The sequence below is a fragment of the Vitis vinifera genome, chromosome 16, assembly GCF_030704535.1.
Source record: "Vitis vinifera cultivar Pinot Noir 40024 chromosome 16, ASM3070453v1".
Lineage (NCBI taxonomy): Eukaryota > Viridiplantae > Streptophyta > Magnoliopsida > Vitales > Vitaceae > Vitis > Vitis vinifera.
In genome coordinates, this window is record NC_081820.1 from 23,899,074 (window position 1) to 23,919,017 (window position 19,944).

The window sequence follows — 19,944 nt, forward strand, 5'->3', positions numbered from 1 at the left end:
TTTCTTTTTTAATCATAAATTTAATTTATAATTAAAAAATTTATTTTATAAAATAAATATATAAAAAAATTAATTTATGATATATCGGATATACATATCTTATATCTTAGTATAAAATTAACATATCTCGTGTAAAAGAAATAAAAAAAGAGTGAATAATATATTTCACCACTTATACTATCTCATCATTAATTAAATATAAAATTTGAGGTAATATCTTCTCTTTTATCCCATATGATGTTATATTTGATCAACCAAACATAACCTATAAAGCTAAAATTATAGAAATGAAATGCAAGAGATCTTACTGAAAAATTGAAAGTAAAATTATTGATTTTTGAAAGTAAATATTGATAATATTATAAAATTTTCACTAACATAAATTAAAAAATTCAAGGAAAAAAAAAAAAAACAAAACATAACACTATCCTCACAATTCCGTGATATTGTTTTTTTCATATTAGAAATCCCTATAATCAACTTTTCTTTTTATACGTTTTAAAAAGTTTTTTTTATTACTAATTTAGATTTAAAAAAAAAAAAACCTTTCAACCAACCACACATGTAACACATGTTGGTGGTTGTTTTTAAATTTCAATAAAAGATTTTATAATTATTAAGAAAAGAAAAAAATATTAAAGAAAATTATTATTTTTATTTAATTTTATTATGAAATATACGAAAGTAAAAATATATAATTAAAATTAATAAGAAATTTATATATTTTAAAATTATTTAATCTTTATTTTTAAAAATTAAATAAATAAAATAAATTTAAAATAAAATATAAATATAATTTATTAATTTTAAATTTATTTTTTATTTCTCTTTCACTTTTCCTTTAAGACGTGTTGCATGTAAAATACCATAAAGCAAGTCATATCATTTCACCATGCTCAAGATTTCAACATGGTAGGTGTAGCTTTTGAAGACTTTTCCATGTGATTAATACTTGGATACCTGGATTTTCTTTGGGTGGGGTTGGACTTTTGTAAGTTTCTCTATAATTTTCTCTTACTTGGAAACAAAGGAATGGTCAAAGAGAGGAATTCAGTGAAGAGAAAATTGAAACGGACTGGATACACCCTCGCCTGCTCCGAAGGTTGGTATGATCTTCATGGTCGTAGGTCTTCTCAAGTCTCCATGCATGCCTCATTTTTCCCATATGATAAATCAATGGTCGGAAGAGTGAGCTTAACACGAACAAACATAATAAAATCATTAAATTTTTGGAATAATAATAATAATAATTTGATGAAGTTAATAAATGATAAGGATTAGGAAGATGTTTAATAAAATTTTAAATTAATAATAATTAGATGTATTTAACGCAAACTTTTGGAGAGATTAATGAAATTAATCATATAAAAATTTCTCTAATTTTAATTTTAGAATAAATATTAACAATATTTTTTTCAAATATAAATAATAATATTTGAAAAACATCATCAGTAAATTGCCTTTTCAATTTTTTCTCTAATTGTCATTTTAAATGAATATTAAAATCCTTTTAGTAAAATTTATGAATTTAGTAAAACATTAATATCTATACTTTATAATTTTTAATAAAGTTTTATCATTTTTAATAATAAAAAATTATATAAGTTGTGTTTCTCTTATTAGTATCACTATTTACAAAATTTATCTTTAAAATTATTTATTTTAAAAATTATTAATTATTAAGAATCATTTTTATAAAAGGTAAAAAATAATTACCATATAAATATAAATTAAAAGTGGAGGTTATATTTGTTAATTATTTTTAAAAAGGGATTTCAAAACATTACTTTCTCCAAAAATAACAATAATAATAATATAAACACAATATTTACTCAAAATATTATGTAAATGAAAAACTTAAAAATAATATATATTTGTTTTTTTAAAAATATTTTTAGTCATAATAAAAGGTCATCTACTCAACATGTTGCTGGGAATGGTATATAAGTCAATGCCTGCTTTGCTCACAAATCAAAAACCAAAACTTGCTAATCCTTGTTATTACACACTATCCTTGCTCTGTGTTGAACATGGCTACAAGCCCCTTTCGATATTTTATTTCCCTTTTTCTGCTTTTGCTCTGTTTCGAAGCCTGTTTCAGGGTGGGTGACACTAAAGTTGGGTGCATAGAGAGGGAGACACAGGCTCTCCTTCACTTCAAAAAAGTTGTTCTCGATGACCATGGAGTGCTTTCTTCATGGGGGAATGGGGAAGACAAAAAAGATTGTTGCAAATGGAGAGGAGTGGAGTGTAACAACCAGACGGGTCATGTGATCAGGCTTGATCTTCATCACCAATATTTGGGAGGTAAGATATCTCAGCTTGGTCCTTCATTGGCAGAGTTGCAGCACTTGAAGCATTTGAACCTCAGCTGGAATCATTTTAAAGGTAATTATATACATATATACCTTGTGAAAATTCATCAGCTTGTCTCAGCAGAATATAATTCTCTCTTTTCCCAATTTTACAGGAATTCTTCCCACTCAACTTGGAAATCTTTCCAATTTGCAATCCCTTGATCTCGGCAGTAATTATGGGCATATGAGCTGTGAGAACCTTGACTGGCTTTCTCACCTTCCTTCGTTAACACACCTTGACTTGAGTGGGGTTAATCTTAGTAAAGCAATTCATTGGCCCCAAGCAATTAATAAAATGCCTTCCTTAACTGAGTTATACTTGCACTATACTGAGCTTCCTCCGATTATTCCAACAATATCCATTTCCCATATTAATTCTTCTACTTCTCTTGTTGTGCTTGATCTCTCCTCGAATAGTCTCACTTCTTCAATATACCCATGGTTGTTCAACTTCAGTAGCAGCCTTGTTCATCTTGACCTCTCTTGGAATGATCTAAATGGTTCAATTCCGGATGCTTTTGGAAACATGACTACTCTGGCATATCTTGATCTCTTTTGGAACGAGCTACGTGGTTCAATTCCGGATGCTTTTGGAAACATGACTAGTCTGGCATATCTTGATCTCTCTTGGAATCAACTTGAAGGTGAGATTCCGAAATCCTTGAGAGATTTATGTAATTTACAAGAATTATTATTGTCTCGGAACAATCTCACTGGACTGAAGGAAAAAGATTATCTGGCCTGCCCTAATAACACATTAGAGGTTTTAGATATATCTTATAATCAATTGAAAGGGTCATTTCCCGATCTTTCTGGATTTTCACAGTTGAGAGAATTATTTCTTGAATTCAATCAACTAAACGGAACTTTACCTGAAAGTATTGGACAACTAGCTCAACTTCAAGTGTTGTCCATTCCTTCAAATTCATTGCGAGGCACTGTCTCAGCAAACCACCTTTTTGGTCTCTCCAACCTGTCTGTCTTAGACTTATCTTTCAACTCCCTAATATTCAACATAAGCCTTGAGCAAGTTCCCCAATTTCGAGCCTCACGTATAATGTTGGCCTCTTGCAAATTAGGCCCACGTTTTCCTAATTGGATTCAAACTCAAAAAGGTCTGCTAGATCTTGATATCTCTGCTTCTGGAATTGCAGATGTCATTCCCAATTGGTTTTGGAATTTAACTTCAGATTTACAATTGTTAAACATTTCCAACAATCACATCTCAGGGACTTTGCCAAATTTACAAGCAACTCCTTTAGTGTTGGATATGAGTTCAAATTGCTTGGAAGGTTCAATACCACAATCTGTTTTCAATGCTGGATGGTTGTATCTCTCCAAGAACTTGTTTTCAGGCTCAATTTCTTTATCGTGCGGGACTACTAATCAGCCTGGTTGGGGTTTGTTTTATCTTGACCTCTCAAATAATCGACTGTCGGGAGAACTACCCAAATGTTGGGAGCAATGGGAAGATTTAATTGTTCTTGATTTGGCAAATAATAATTTTTCTGGGAAAATTAAAAATCCGATTGGCTTATTACATCATATGCAAACATTGCATTTACGTAACAATAGTTTTACTGGAGCACTGCCTTCATCCTTAAAGAACTGCAGAGCTTTGCGTCTTCTAGATTTGGGAAAAAATAAATTGTCAGGAAAAATAACCGCATGGATGGGAGGAAGTCTGTCACATTTGGTCGTTCTCAACCTAAGATCTAATGAATTTAATGGAAGCATACCTTCAAGTCTTTGTCAACTGGAAAAGATTCAAATGTTGGACCTCTCTAGCAACAATCTACCAGGAAAGATACCAAAATGTCTCAAAAATTTAACTGCTATGGCTCAGAAAGGAAGTCAGGACCTTTCTTATGAAATATATTACAATTCGAGTAGCGTACTTTCCTATGTTGATAGTACATTGGTTCAATGGAAAGGAAAAGAACAAGAGTACAAGAAAACTCTTAGATTCATCAAGAGCATTGATTTTTCAAGCAATAAATTAATTGGTGAAATTCCTATTGAAGTAACTGATTTGGTAGAATTGGTGTCATTGAATTTATCAAGAAACAATTTGATTGGATCAATCCCTACAACAATTGGTCAATTGAAATTATTGGATGTTCTTGATCTATCTCAAAACCAACTTAATGGTAGAATTCCGGATACTCTTTCTCAAATAGCCGATCTAAGTGTTTTAGACCTATCAAATAACACCTTGTCAGGTAAAATTCCATTAGGCACTCAATTACAAAGCTTTGATGCCTCCACATATGAGGGAAATCCTGGACTTTGTGGACCACCTCTTTTGAAAAGGTGTCCTGAAGATGAACTTGGGGGAGTCTCCTTCACTAGTGGTCTTAGTAGCAAAAAAGAGGACATTCAAGATGATGCAAATAATATATGGTTTTATGGAAATATTGTTCTTGGATTCATCATCGGATTTTGGGGAGTTTGCGGCACTTTACTATTCAATAGTTCATGGAGATATGCCTATTTCCAGTTGTTGAGCAAGATAAAGGATTGGTTGTACGTGACAACAATAGTAAATATGAATAGAATACGAAGGAGCCTGCAAGGTTAAATGGTAAGACTTCTCAAATTCTCTTTTTAGTTTTTTGCGTAAAATGCGTTAACTTCTATTTATTATCCAACAATTAAGAATAAAAAGTACACTTTATGCTACTACTCAAATCCCTCTTCTATTATTTGATTGACCTTCCACAATATATTGATGAAAGCTTAGATTTTGCAAATAGAAGCATCGATAAAATAAGCAAGTCTAGAAGATTTTAATATACTTTTTTGTAATAGTTGTGCATATTTAGCTTTCATTGTGTAAAGATTAATCTTATAGGTCGAGGATCATAGTTGAAGAATTATGATTATCAGTATTTTTATTTCTATCTTACTTCAAGTTACAATTTTTTCTTTTAAATGTTAAGTTAATTTGTTGTCTTCAAATATTATAAGTACATTAAAAGTTCAATTGTACATAACATACTAAAACCTTTGTTTCTACTAATCAAGAAGAGTAACTCCGCAACTAAGAAATTATTCCAAATTGATGAGCGTTGTTGCATTTCATCTTTGTATTACAGGACTTCAACTGGGTTGCATCTCAAGGATTAGTAGGTGATATATGCTTTTGAGTAACGGGAGTATTTATGATGGGATAGTTACATGCCTTAACGCAAAAGCTTGCCATCGGATAAATGACATCGACATGTATTAAGTTTGCTTATTTGGTAGTTACCATGGCTTTAAGTTTCTCGTGTTATATTCTATTTAGAACTTTTTAAACATTAATTTTTGCTATTATATGTACGAATTTGTATTTTGTTGCTCTAAAATTTATTTGTTATTTTTGTAGAATCAAATATTAGAGGCCTTTGTAGGGAGATGCTAAAAAATACTTCATCTTAGAAAAATAATTTTTTTTGCTAAAAAACAAAGTTTATTTTTGGGGAAATGCAATGTGATAATACCCATTAGTATGAAATGGGATATGCTACTACTGAAAACAGAGCACTCTGTTTTTCTAGTGCTCAAGCATGAAAGCTCCTGTAACACAGAGAGGTCTGATTTCCAACCGTGAATCAAATTGCTTGAGGTACTCCATATGCAGATTGATGGAAGTCACTTTGGGCATCAATCATCTTCAGGGGACGATGATGATGGGAATTGGATCAGCGGCAATAAAGACCAACTATGGAAAGTTTGTTAAAAAGCTCCCATTTCTTTATTTGATTTCTGCTTTTGTAAATAACAGTGTTATCCAAAATTTGTGTTGGTTGCTCAAGTTTTGTAAAAGCTATTCAACCAATACGAATCGCTACATAATATGCATTTTGCAGAAGATCTGTGATGATTTGGAGCTCTCTCCAATGCTATACTAGGTTAGAATTGAAACAAGCGTCTTATTTAGGAATAGTTAACAACGACGAAGAAATGCAATTTATATGTGTTTTTTGTTCCACTGAATTTTGCAGTAATCAACTTATGGAAGAAGCTAGAGCTGTTGGAGAAGAAAGTGCTCTTCATGTTTGCTCAAACAATTCAGAGGGAAGTTTAGTGAGACAATTTTTAACTTTATTTCCATTTACTCTTCGTCATGAGAGCAATTTTTTGTGCATAATTGGAGCTTGAGTTTTTGCTTTGGTAGTTGTGAAGTTGCAAACTGTTATTGGAATAAGAAGCCTCTACTTTTGCTTGTTACTGAATATGATTTTTTTTTTTTTAAGAAGTAAATTTGCTAATTATTATTCTTTTTCTTAGGCACCCAAGAAAAGAGTATGTACTGTTAGCAAAGACCAAGAGGAAATTATTAGAGCTTTATTTGAGTAGTGAGTGCTTAATTTGTTCTTTTTGGTGGCATATGCATATAGTCTTAAATTTGATTTCCTTCTGCATAATTGATGCTGAATATTGTGATTTTGGAAAGATTAATGCTAGTCCCTTTTTCGTCTTTTAAATTAAATTAGATTTGTTTACGTATAGGTTTAAAGACCATAAAAGGTGCACCTACATGATTGTAAGTGCTCTAGATGGTGATGATACGTTCATAGCTGCCCAAGTTTCCCATAAACTTAAGCAACAATTGGCTTATGTTCCTCATCAGAAAAGAGCTGAAGACAACTTGCATTTGAGAGATAAAGATCTTAATGGATGTGACATAGCCAAAGCACAGTATTCCAACGATGAAACGTTGTTTTCCCTAAGAAAAAGATAACTATATCTTTATGAATTTCATGTAATTTTGTGAATTAATCTTATTTGTGTGATATCCCACACCGAATGGGGGGAAAATTTGTGTTATATATATATTCTCTTAGACACGTTTTAAAGCCCATAAGGGCCCCTTAAGCCCAGAATAGATAATATCTATACTGTTAGTAGGGGGTCGTTATAGCTTGTATGCAAACTTTGTCACATTGTCAATTGCATCTCTATGGTTGCAGACTTGTAGTATATTTGCCTACATTTGTCAAGTACTAATCATAAATTCATAACACTCAAGACTTAATCCAACTGACATGTTTTTTTTTTACTGAATACAACCTGTTGTCATTCACTACCATAGGTTAGCCACAAAATTTCAAACTTTCCATTCTTTAGGGCCTATGTTTGCCCTTTTTTGGTTCAAACCCAATCATCTTTGGTACTCATGTATGGTTTCTGTTTCTAGGTTCTCACGATCGAGTGCATTGATTGCTACTTATTTCTTTCTTTCTTTTTTTGGTTCTTGCTTCTGGTCCATCTTCTCATATCATGTTCTCCTTGCTGCTAAACATTTTCTTTCTTGATTACCCATCATTCTGTACATTAAGGCATAATAAGTCTCCTAGCTGCCTTAAGAAATTTGTGCAACAATATGCATCAATCAAACAACATCCTAGAATCATCTCTCCGTTCATGTTAGGATTCATGCTTTAGTCCATTTATAAATTTGAAATAAGGCAATTAAGAATGAAATTGAAGATAATTATCCAAGACTTTCTAAGTAAAGTGGAATATAAAAAAGGATATCCAATAGATTTCAGGTAGTTGATAAATGTTTTCTTGAATTTTGTTGTATTTAAAATATTTCTTCTCAATATTGATAGATTTTCTAAGGTGAATCAAGCACATGTTTCTCTTTTTGGGTAAGCTTATTTAGCTATATGATTTGTAACTAAAATCCCAACTAACATTGTAGGTGCAAGAAGGAGAATCATAGATTACTGAGTGAAAAGGTACCAGAACAGAAGATTGAAGAAAATCTTTTGTAAAGTTTCGATGATGAAACCCTAAGCTCTGTTATGAAGTAACTTTCTTTCTTTCTCTCTCTCTCCAAAAACACTAAAACAAACATCAAGGTGTTTTTCTTTTGTAATCTGCATGCCTTTTTTTTCTTCTTTCTAAGATTCAACCTTCAATAGAAATTATTCTTCCATGTTGCGTTGATGAAAACCTGCTAGTGACACCTTCCATTTTTGCATGAACTTTAGTTAGCTCAGAGAAAATTCAAGCAAATTCATTTTGTTGTTATATCTTATGCTCTTTCTACTTCCAAAATTTTAACTTGATTTATTTGAACAAATGTATGTGCATAGGTGTGGAAAAAAATGTATACCATTACAAGTAATGCATTCTTGCTGTCATAATGGATACATGAAGCAAAGGGTTCCTTTCACGGTATGGGTGGCCACAAGTGATACGATCATGGCTACAAACACATTTACTTTTTTCTTCTTTTTCTAAATATCATGGAGAATGTTGCAAATTAGTACCATTATTTGCATTTTCATTCCATCAATTAAATGACATACAATCCAATATCCTACCCTACAATGTTACCCATTAGGGAAAAATCATGATTGCATTTTTCTCTTCTTTTTTATTTACTTGGTCCTATAATTTGGAATGTAATTACATATTCATTGTTTATCCCATGAATTCTTGATTATAACATTGTGTTAAAAGGCTATTCAAATTGGCTTGAACGACGACTACCTTTTCTTTTTCATTTTGCCTTTAACTAATATCTCTCTTGGTATATCTTTTGGACTTGGACATAGGAAATCTAAGAGAATCCCTTCGAAGTTGGATAAGAAGCATACAAGCACTTTGAATGGGTATATGGTGATCAACAATCCCTCTAGCTATGTTGTTGCTAATGATGTTACCAAAAGGTATGCTATTTATCATCCAAAATCCCTTAATGTTGGTGACAAAATAGCTTACAAAATTTTCTTCTTGTCTTTAGAATGTTGATAAATCTCATTCAAAAATATGTGGAAGTAATAATGATATATTTACACAAAATAGAAATTTAGAGGAAGAATTCGTACATAGTTGCAACTCATTATTGATCTTAGTTTTTTCTTCGCCATGAGACCTAACCCTTTGGTTCTTAGGGATGGACACACTCAACCTAGTGAGGTGGAAGTTGTAGGAATTGAAGATGATGTTGCTTTCAAGAATGTTGGCTTGGATGACGATGTAGAAGATGATGTTGGGAAGTGTCCTAAATTCCTAATTAGTAAAAATTCATTTTTGTAAAGAATATTTCCTAAGTTGATTTGTTATTGTAATAATATTAGATTTCCTTATTGAATAAGGAAAGTTATTAGGAATATCTCTATAAATATTTTAAGTTATGATGGGAAAAAGTTGTAAGATAGAGATAAGTTTGTAGAGACTATACGAGGTTGATAGAAATATGAGGAAAAATATAAAATATCCGGTGGAGAGAGGGGGCTTATGATTCAAGGTGTGGATACAATGAGTGGGGAAACATGAGATGCTTTGGGAACTCAATAGTTGTATATAGCTTTGTCCTCTGTAATGTTCTCTATTGTATAGTGGAAAGATTCTCTCTCATCCGTGGATGTAGGTATATTTGACCGAACCACGTTAAAACCTCGTGCACCTTTATGTGTGATTATTTTATCTTTACGTTCTTAAATTAATTTTATTTGCATTAAAACTTTCGCTAGCACAACAAATGAAATTACTACCTTTAATAGTGAAAAATAATTAGAGGTTGCATTCACCAACGATAGAGATATCTCACCGCATTAACAAGTGGCTAACAAGTTGGCTAATTTGGGGATGATATAACTTATAGTGCATTACCAATAAGTTCTACAGCTAGACGAAAGTTGAGGATGGTAGTTAATTTTGAAGATGGTGAGTAAGTTTGATGATTGACTAGGTTTGTCTCTCTACAAGTTCTAACTTCAAAGTTGTATTATCATTAGCTTATATGAATTGATCAAATGATATGAATAGTTATGTTCGTCCATGCATAGCTTGTGCCATTTTTGCAAATTCATTTTCATTTATAAATGGGATTTACTCATTCTCAACACACTATAAATTAAAGATAGATCAACCTAATAGTCATTTTTTTTCCTTGAAATTTGCATAGGAGGTTAGTCTTGACTCTTGGGAATGTAATTATTTCTACTCCAGTATTTGTAATAGTGACAACAACACATTCAAGATGTAAATAACCTATGGTTATGCTCTTGAATTTATCATGAGATTTTGGGGAGTTTGAAGCACTTTACCATGTTATATTGTATAAATATTTGTTGTTGTTATGAACTTAGGGTTTTTTTGGTGTGTTCTAAAAGTTATGTGATCTAGTTTAGGTAACATCTAGAGGAGAGTGAATAAATGTTGAAACCTTTCGGCCCAAAAAAATAATATTTTTAAAATTTTTGTTCTTGTGATTTAGGAAAGCAAAAAACAACCAACACACAACATAAAAGGATTTATGTGGAAAACCACTTAGACAAATGTGTGGTAGTAAAAAACCACAGGGTCAAAGACCTTGAATCACCAATACAATTTTACCTGGTGGCTATCCTTAAGATTTACTCCCCAACACTTACACTACAGTTCACGTCTACGGTGCAACACCTCATGTGCTCCCAGTGGATCGATGCAAATCTCCTTCACTACCTGATAAATAAAAAATCAAACATTTTGAGAGTTTTAAGAACAAGAACTCAAGTCAGACTTTTATTGATATTCACATCAAAAAAGAAAAACCTTTTTGGCATGATATTTACAGGCCTACAAATTTGGTGGACTAAAACTGAATTTTCCCAAAATAAATCACTTTAAAATATGGAAAAAAAATACATCTCCAGAATTCTAGAGAAACCTATTACGAGCACTCGAGTGCTCTCCTAAGCCACAAAACCTAATGTACCAATAATATCTTCTTTTTGCAATTTTTTAAAAAAATATAGATTAAATAACCCTCCAATACTCTCAAATGAAGTTTATAAATCTCTCAATAACTCTCATCTGAACCAAACATTCCCTAACATGCATAAGACAATCCAAATCGCATCCAGAAGTAGGCAAACAAATCATATACCAGTGACATGTACACACTTACCAACAAAATACCAAGGTAAAGCAATCTGTGTTGGAATAAAAATATAACAATAACCATGAATTAGATCATGGTAGGACTAAAGGGATGTGATGCGAATCATGCATGTAAAATAAGTAAGGATATCTAACAAGATATCTAGTACTCACCATAATTTCTCCATATTTTTTGTCTCGTAAAATGACAAAGACAAATGATAGAATATAATACTGAATGTAAATAAAGCAGAGAGACAAGTAAACAAAATAGATAGCCATATACATATATATCAAAGAAGTTTTGGATACACAATATAATCGATCAAAGTACATCCAAAGCAAAAACAAAATTGTTGAGGGTTGACCAACTGGAAATGACGTTTCTTCCTTGGTGTTATCGCCCAATCAACTGGAAGTAATGCTCCTTCCTCTTTTCCTGCAAAAGATGTCTGAATTGGTTGTCCAGACGCACTTTCCGAAGCTCAAGTCAGATTAGTAGTTAGAGAGAATGCCCTATTTTTTAGGAGTTTGGGAAAGAATGGATTAGAATACTTCCCCCTCCTTGTTTTTAGGCTGCGGGACGACTTTTATAGTGTCTGGAGCCTTATCACATCTATGCTGAGATGATCTTTTGACTTTCGCAATCATGATGGCAGCACAGAGGATGGCAAAGCAATCACCATCCTTCAGGCGGCTGACAGAGATTGTTGGTGGGACGACCGGATGTCTAGCTTGTCACCTCAGTCTGTAGGCGGCATGGTGCAGAGCGTAGCAGGTCGCCTGAAAGGACAGGGAGACGTCCTGTCGAGCGTACTTCAGGTGGGGGGAAAAATGATTGCTCGTGGGAGCTGGTTAAGGAACCTACTTGGAACGCGTCATTCATTCTTAGAGGAACACAAGGTAGCCGACCATTGATACTTAGGGGCCAAATTGGGTGTTTCGACCTAGTTGGGCTTGTCCGGATAGAGATGGAGGGATGCCACGTGTCTAATAGAAGGGTGTTGCGCGGGGCCGAGACAATCTACCACGTGCTCACAAAATGGATGTCCTTACAAAAACTACATATGGAAACTAAGCCAACCTAACTTCTAATATACAAAAGAAACGTTGATCCAAAAAAAAAATGATATGAAACTAAAATTCGGGATCAAACGGTGACGATGGTGTGGAGTCGGATGCACCCTGTGATCTCAGCAATGCAGAAATGGAAGAGAGCTATCCCATAATGTACTCCTTCAACTGGCGTTAACAAACATCCATATCATCCAAACGGACATGTAACTAGTCCATATCGTCCATCCAAACATGCAATCAATCAAGGAGAGTAAGGACGCATTGCATAGTAGTCTCAATATCGGGGGTCCCAAAGGACATAAGGTAAGATGGATAAGAAGAACTCGCTCTCCCATGACTACTATACCCTCTAGGCACAGGCACTGGCACTGGGAGCTCGTCCAGCTCCACTGGCGGATCCTGCTCTATCACACTTATCTCTTTTTCCTCCTTTATGACATTAAAAGCCATAGGTCCGTGGGAATGCCTAGTATGCTTGGACCATGAACTCTCGTCGATGAGAGCATATGGGCCAAGCATACCCAATTGTTAATCTATCTCAAATTCGGGGTCAACTAGAATCTGTGAGATGATCAAGGTAAATGGAAAGCTCTTGGGACAAGATGGCCCACGATATGTGGCCACGATGTCCATAATATCTGAGGTGATATCGAACTCCTATCCAATAAGAATGGTGTGGATGAAGCGGACTACCGTACAATAGATCTGTATCGTGATAGGATGGGAAAAAAAAGTAGGAGAAATAAGAGGTAAGTACCTAGCAGGCTTAGTAAAACTAACCATTGAAATATACACATGCAAATGATGCAGCTCACCAAAAAGAGTTAAGAGGAATGGCAACAAGCTCAACACGAGTGAGGGCCTACTTCTCAATTAACAAATATGGAGTAGTCTCCGAAATGGCTAACAAGCCAAGAGCTCGGTGAATAAAACACGGGGTGACAAGTAGAGTATAGTCATATATGACTACAAAAACGAGCATGGCCATGACAAAATGGATGTTCACATAGAACATTCAAACATAATGGCAGTATGAAACTCCCGAAGTGACGCAAGAGGCTCCTAACCTCATTTATAGAAAATATCTAGGATAACAATACCACGAAAGTGATGGGATAAATACAAATAATGCACAACCAGGTTTTATCCCCTCTTATGAGAACCTAATAAGAATCAATCAAATAGAGTAGTAAGAAGACACCCAATCAACAAGTATATGAACACCAATAATTTTAGTGTGGAAAACCTTCTCCAATATGAGAAGTAAAAATTACGGGACCCTTAGGTCACTTAAAAACTCTACTAATATAATTAATGGGTTACACAATTCTCTCTAGATAAAACTAGAGGCATACATCAACCATATCTCAAGACAAATAGATCTTGGCAGTTTCAACAACTTTGCATAAAAATAATGGAGAGATCTCACCAAACACACCACTGTTCTTGGACTAAATATAACTTTTCAGAACTCCAAATCCAATCTCCACCGTTCAGAATAAAGACCAATGAGTTCTGAACGTGCTCTTTAAACAATCAGCTCAATCGAACCATGGATTAACCTCGATCAGAGTTCATCATGAAAAATGTCTGGATAGAAAACGCATCAGAACAGAGGCTCTGTTGTCGGACTGAAAGACAACTTTCCAGATCTCCAGATCCGATCTCCACCGTTCATTATGATCGGTATGTATCTTCTCAAGTTCAAACAAATTATCATTGAGAGCATCTCTCATCCAATGATACCTCACATCAATATGTTTCGATCTTGCATGAAAAGTAGAATTCTTACTAAGGTGAATGGCGTTCCGGTTATCACAGTATACCACATAGCGTTGCTGCTTAAACCCGAGCTCATGTATGAAACTCTTCATCCACAACAACTCTTTACATGCTTCTGCTACTACAATGTACTCTGCCTTTGTTGTAGAAAGTGCAACACATTTTTGTAGCCTTGATTGCCAAGACACAACACCTCCTGAAAATGTCATCAAATAGCCTGAAGTAGACCTTCTATTATCTACATCCCTTGACATATCTGAATCAGTGTAGCCAACAAGTACTGGTTTCCCACTTCCAAAAGTGAGTTTCAACTTGGAAGTGCCTTGCAAATATCTCATAATCCACTTAACTGCCTCCCAATGTAGTCTTCCTGGATTAGATAGAAAGCGGCTAACAACACCAACTGCATAAGCTATGTCTGGTCTAGTACATACCATGGAATACATCAAACTTCCTACTACTGAGGCATACGGAACTCTTCTCATGTCTTTCTTCTCCTTATCTATAGAAGGGTTATGTCTATTGCTTAGCTTAAAGTGACTAGCTAGAGGAGAACTAACCACTTTAGCTTTGCTTATGTTAAATCTTTCAAGCACATTTTCAATATATTGCTCATGTAACATATACAGCTTCTTGGATGTTCTATCTCGCTCAATTCTAATACTAAGAATTTTCTTTACTAGCCCCAAATCCTTCATGGAAAAGGATTCGCTTAACTGCTTCTTCAGCTTATCAATTCTTGAAACATTTCTGCCAACAATCAAGATATCATCAACATAGAGAGCAACAATATAACAAAATCATCATCAGAGAATTTCTGCACAAATACATAGTGGTCCGAAGTAGTTTTTCTATAGCCTTGCTCCCCCATAACTGATTCAAACTTCTTATACCACTGTCTCAGTGCCTGCTTTAAGCCATAAAGACTTTTCTTTAACTTACACACATAATCCTCTTTTCCTTTTATTGTGAAACCCTCTGGCTGTTCCATATAAATTTCTTTGTCTAAATCACCATGGAGAAACGCAGTCTTAACGTCCATCTGCTCAATCTCCAAATCAAGACTAGTTGTCAAGCCCAAAACTACACGAATAGACGACATCTTAACAACAGGAAAAAAAATCTCATCAAAATCAATACCTTTCTTTTGACTGAACCCTTTGACAACCAATCTAGCTTTGTAACGTGGCTGTGAAGCGTGTATTTCTTGCTTCACTCTATAGACCCACCTGTTCTTCAAAGCTCTTTTTCCCTTGGCAACTTGACAAGCTCATAAGAATGATTCTCATGCAATGACTTCATCTCATCTTGCATAGCATCAACCTATTTTATCTTATTCTCATCTCCCATGGCTTCCTCATAACTTTCAGGTTCTCCCCTGTCAGTTAGTAATACATAATCATCAACAGAATACCGTGTGGAAGGATGCCGGTCTCTGGTAGACCTCCTGGATGGAATATCTGGCGAAGCCTCTGCTACTGGTGACTGCTCATGAAAATCATCATCCATCTCAACTTATGTGGGAGTTTCAACATCACCATTGTCAGGTTGGTCATCATGTGCTTCATCTTCAACCTGTGTAGGAAGATGTGTCAAAGGAACTGGATCAAAGTCAATTAGATTATCACTATACTGAAACTTTGTTGCATCAGTCTTCTCAATGTCCTGTATGGTATGATCTTCCATAAACATAGCATCTCGGCTTCTTACAAGCTTTTTCTGCACTGGATCATAAAACCTGTAACCAAGCTCATCATGACCATAGCCAATGAATACACAAGGTATTGTCTTAGCATCAAGCTTAGACCTCTCATCTTTCGGAATGTGCACAAAAACCTTGCATCCAAAGACACGCAAGTGATCATAAGAGATTTTATTATTTGAGCAAATTCTATCCGAAACATCAAATTCTAAACGAACACATGGTGTAAGATTGAGAACATGTACAACAGCATTCAAAGCCTCACCCCAAAAGGATATTGGCAACTGTGACTGTGAAAGTAAACATCTCACCCTTTCAACCAGTGTCCTATTCATTCTCTCAGCCAACCCATTCAACTGGGGAGTCTTAGGAGGTGTCTTTTGATGTCGAATACCATGTTGTCTACAATACTCATCAAAATGACCAGAATACTCATCGCCATTATCAGTCCGGATGCATTTCAATTTTTCACCAGATTGTCTCTCAACAAAAGCATGAAACTGCTTAAACACTTCTAACACTTGGTCTTTTGTTTTCAAGGTATACACCCAAATCTTTCTTGAATGATCATCTATAAAAGTCACAAAATATAGATATCCACCAAGTGTTTTTGTTTTCATAGGACCACACACATTAGAATACAATAAATCAAGCATACTTGGCTTCCTTGTATGGCGGTGTGTTTTGAATGCAACTCTGGTCTGCTTTCCTGCTAAGAAATAAGCACACATTTTCAAAGATCCCTTCTTTATACCAAAAAGAAGATTATTCTTAGCCAAAATCATCAAGCCTTTCTCACTCTGTGACCGAGTCTGTTGTGCCAAAGCTCAACTATGCTATCATCATCCACTACATTGATATTGGAATCAATTACCCTTGCCTGCATCAAATACAATGAGGAACACTTCTTTTCTTTTGCTACCACCATAGAATCTCTGGTGAGATTACACTGACTATCACGAAAGGTGTTACAGAACCCTTCATCATCAAGCTTACCTGTGGAGATTAAATTCATGCGGATATCTGGAATGTGTTTGACATTCTTCAAAATCAACATAGTACCATTACTAGTCTCCAAACACACATCTCTCATACCAATGGCTTTAGCTGAGCCATCATTACCCATCCTAACACTTCCAAAGTCACCAGATGTGTAAGATGTAAAGAAATCTTTCCGAGGTGTAGCATAAATTGAGGCACCGCTATCAATCACCCAACTGGTCTCCTGGCAAGCAAAATTAACAACATCACTATCATAAACAATAAGAAAATCTGAAGTGGTAGTGACAACTCGATCATCTTCACCATCATTGTCATTCTTCTTGTCCTTCACTTTCCCTTGTTTCATATCTCTCTTCAATTGGCGACAATACTTCCTTATATGCCATTTCAAATGGCAATAATGGCACTCAACATTGGCAAACTTGTTAGTCTTGCTTTTGCTTCTGTCTCTGTTCTTCGGACATCTACTTTTACTCATCCCCCTCTTTTCAGTAACTAGGACATCTGACTGTGAAGAAGAACCCTATGACTTTCTTCTCATCTCTTCATTCAAAACACAACTCTTAACCAAATCCATATTCATAGTACCATCTGGGGCTGAGTTAGACAAAGAAGTTCTAAACGTCTCCCACGAGTCCAACAATGTACCAAGAAGCTACAATCCTTGCACTTCTTCCTCAAACTTGATATTCATTTCAGTCAATTGGTTAATAATACCTTGGAATGTATTCAAGTGATCTGTCATAGGAGTTCCATCTTGATACTTCAAGTTAATCATCTTCTTGATCAGAAACAATTTATTGTTACCAGTCTTTCGAGCATATAACTGTTCGAGCTTGTTCCATAGACTCTGTGCATTTTTCTCTTCACTAATATGATTGAAAACATTATCATCTACCCACTGTCTGATATAACCACAAACCTGCCGATGAAGTAAATTCCATTCTGTATCAGTTTTATTTTATGGCTTTTCAGAAGCAAACACAGGCAAATAATAATCTTTCACATACAATAAGTCTTCCATATTTCCTTTCCAAACATGATAATTGGAGCCATTCAAAGTAATCATTCTACTTGTATTGCTTTCCATTATTCTACACAAGGCACAGATTATCTTGAACCAATGCTCTGATACCACTTTGATGAGATAAATACAAATAATGCAGAACCATGTTTTATCCCCTCTTATGAGAACCTAATAAGAATCAATCAAATAGAGTCGTAAGAAGACACTCAATCAACAAGTATATGAACACCAATAATTTTAGCTTGGAAAACCTTCTCCAATATGAGAAGTAAAAACCACGGGACCCTTAGGCCACTTAAAAACTCCACTAATATAATTAATGGGTTACACAATTCTCTATAGATAAAACTAAAGGCATACATCAACCATATCTCAAGACAAATAGATCTTGGCAATTTCAACAACTTTGCATAAAAATAATGGAGATATCTCACCAAACACACCATTGTTCTCAAAATAAAATATAACTTTTAAGAATTCCAAATCCAATCTCCACTGTTCAGAATGAAGACCAATGAGTTTTGAACGTGCTTTCCAAAAAATCGGCTCAATCGAACCATGGATTAACCTCGATTGGAGTTCATCATGAAAACTGTCCGAATAGAAAATGCATCAAAACGGAGGCTCTATTCTTGGACTGAAAGACGACCATACGGATCTCCAAATCCGATCTCCACCGTTCAAAATGAAGATCAATGAGTCACAAACCTCTCTTCCAAATTTTAGGTCGATCGGCCCACAGACGAAGCAGGATTGGACTTTTGATGAAATCTAGGCAGTGAAGAAAAAAAAACTGAAATTTTCTCTTTAACTTCAAAAATGGTGGTTCTCCCCCTTCTCTCTTTTTTCTCCTATCTTTGGTGGCTGCGAAAAATTGGAAGAAAAAGAAAAAAATGATTTTTTTTCTAGCCATTTTATATAAAGGCCTAAGAGGCCTTAAATTTGGGGCTCTTAATTTGAGTCTTCCACATGAAGAAAAACCTAACAGAAAGGAGCCTAGGGCTATACCCTGCTCTATATCGACCTTACTATCAAGGAACCAAGCGTAGTACTGCTCATGTGTCTCCTCATAGTAGAAACACTTCATAAGGAAATTAGACAAGTCAAAGATGCCTTATAGAGGGACCCCATAACAAGCTCAGGAGACAGAGGCTCTAAAGGTGCCTTCCTAGGTTGTCCATGACCTGACATGGTGAACTAAGAGTAGAACACGCAAAGATACAAAAACTGAGGGGTTGCTTGAAAAAGGTAAACCGCTAAGAATTCAAAGTTTCAATCAAGAACTAATTGTTTTAGAATTGGACCAATCATTGAACTGAAAAAGTTATCGATTCACAATTCACTGATTGGACCGACAGTCGAACCGGTAACGTCATAAATAATTAAATATATAATTTATAAATTATTAAAATTTAAAATAATTATAAAAATAAAAATAATAATTTATATATTATTTAAAAATTAAATTTTATTTGAAAATCAGAAAATTAATTTCAAATTATAAATAAACCAAAATTATAATATAAAAAAAATAACACATTAAATATAAAACATATAAAATAATAATAATAATAATAATAATTCTCCTTCTAGGTTTCCAACTATTGCCATTGGAGTGGGGCTTACACGGGGGTACGGGTGCGGGTGCGGGTGGGGGTGGGGGTTTACATAGTGAGGGGTGGTCGCGGTGGGAGGATGAGGATTTACAGCTATCGGCTATGGGAAGCTTCCAGTTGGTGTCGCTGGTGTCGCAACAAAGAAGGCTCACAACCGGTGTCAAGGCACGGGGGGCGCAACAACGACTTCACACTACAAAGGGTGGGTTGAAGGTTGAAGATGAGAAACATCAAAACGACGTTTTGACACTGAGAAAAAAATAAAATTGAACCATTTGGTTTGCTAGTCGGATTGCCAGTTCAACCAGTCCAATTCCAATTCAACCACTTTTTGGGCTAATTGATCAGAACCATGACCGGCCCGTCCGGTCCGATTTTTAAAACCATGCCAAGAACACTTCGATAGGGGCTACTTACATATACAATACTAGAGATACTCATCTTTAAACAGACTATATATGTCTTCTAGGTTTTTTTGCTTCCCTCCTAACAATTAGTCTAACTACCTATTAC

The 19,944-nt window shown here is 34.7% G+C and overlaps 1 protein-coding gene across 10 annotated transcripts; it reads left to right on the forward strand.

The window, feature by feature from the left end:
* The first annotated feature begins 1,952 nt into the window (after positions 1 to 1,952).
* Positions 1,953 to 9,808, forward strand: LOC100254307 (receptor-like protein EIX2). Of its 10 annotated transcripts, none has more exons than XM_059733865.1 (8): positions 1,953 to 2,388; positions 2,471 to 4,941; positions 5,456 to 6,253; positions 6,347 to 6,700; positions 8,053 to 8,160; positions 8,450 to 8,531; positions 8,915 to 9,028; positions 9,254 to 9,808. In XM_059733865.1, the coding sequence occupies exons 1-2, from the start codon at positions 2,031 to 2,033 to the stop codon at positions 4,936 to 4,938; spliced, it is 2,826 nt and encodes a 941-aa protein (XP_059589848.1). In that variant the 5' UTR covers positions 1,953 to 2,030; the 3' UTR covers positions 4,939 to 4,941; positions 5,456 to 6,253; positions 6,347 to 6,700; positions 8,053 to 8,160; positions 8,450 to 8,531; positions 8,915 to 9,028; positions 9,254 to 9,808. The 10 variants fall into 10 exon arrangements, with proteins under 10 accessions (XP_059589848.1, XP_059589849.1, XP_059589852.1 ...); XM_059733866.1 differs by lacking the exon at positions 8,450 to 8,531 and having other exon boundaries at positions 5,456 to 5,602; positions 5,900 to 6,253; XM_059733869.1 differs by lacking the exon at positions 8,450 to 8,531 and having other exon boundaries at positions 5,456 to 5,582; positions 5,900 to 6,253.
* Positions 9,809 to 19,944: the final 10,136 nt, after the last annotated feature.

Coding starts and splice junctions, on each gene's coding strand:
- LOC100254307 (XM_059733865.1), top strand. CDS start 2,031: ATGGCTACAAGCCCCTTTCGATATTTTATTTCCCTTTTTCTGCTTTTG. Junction 2,389..2,470: donor CAGCTGGAATCATTTTAAAG/GTAATTATATAC, acceptor CCAATTTTACAG/GAATTCTTCCCACTCAACTT.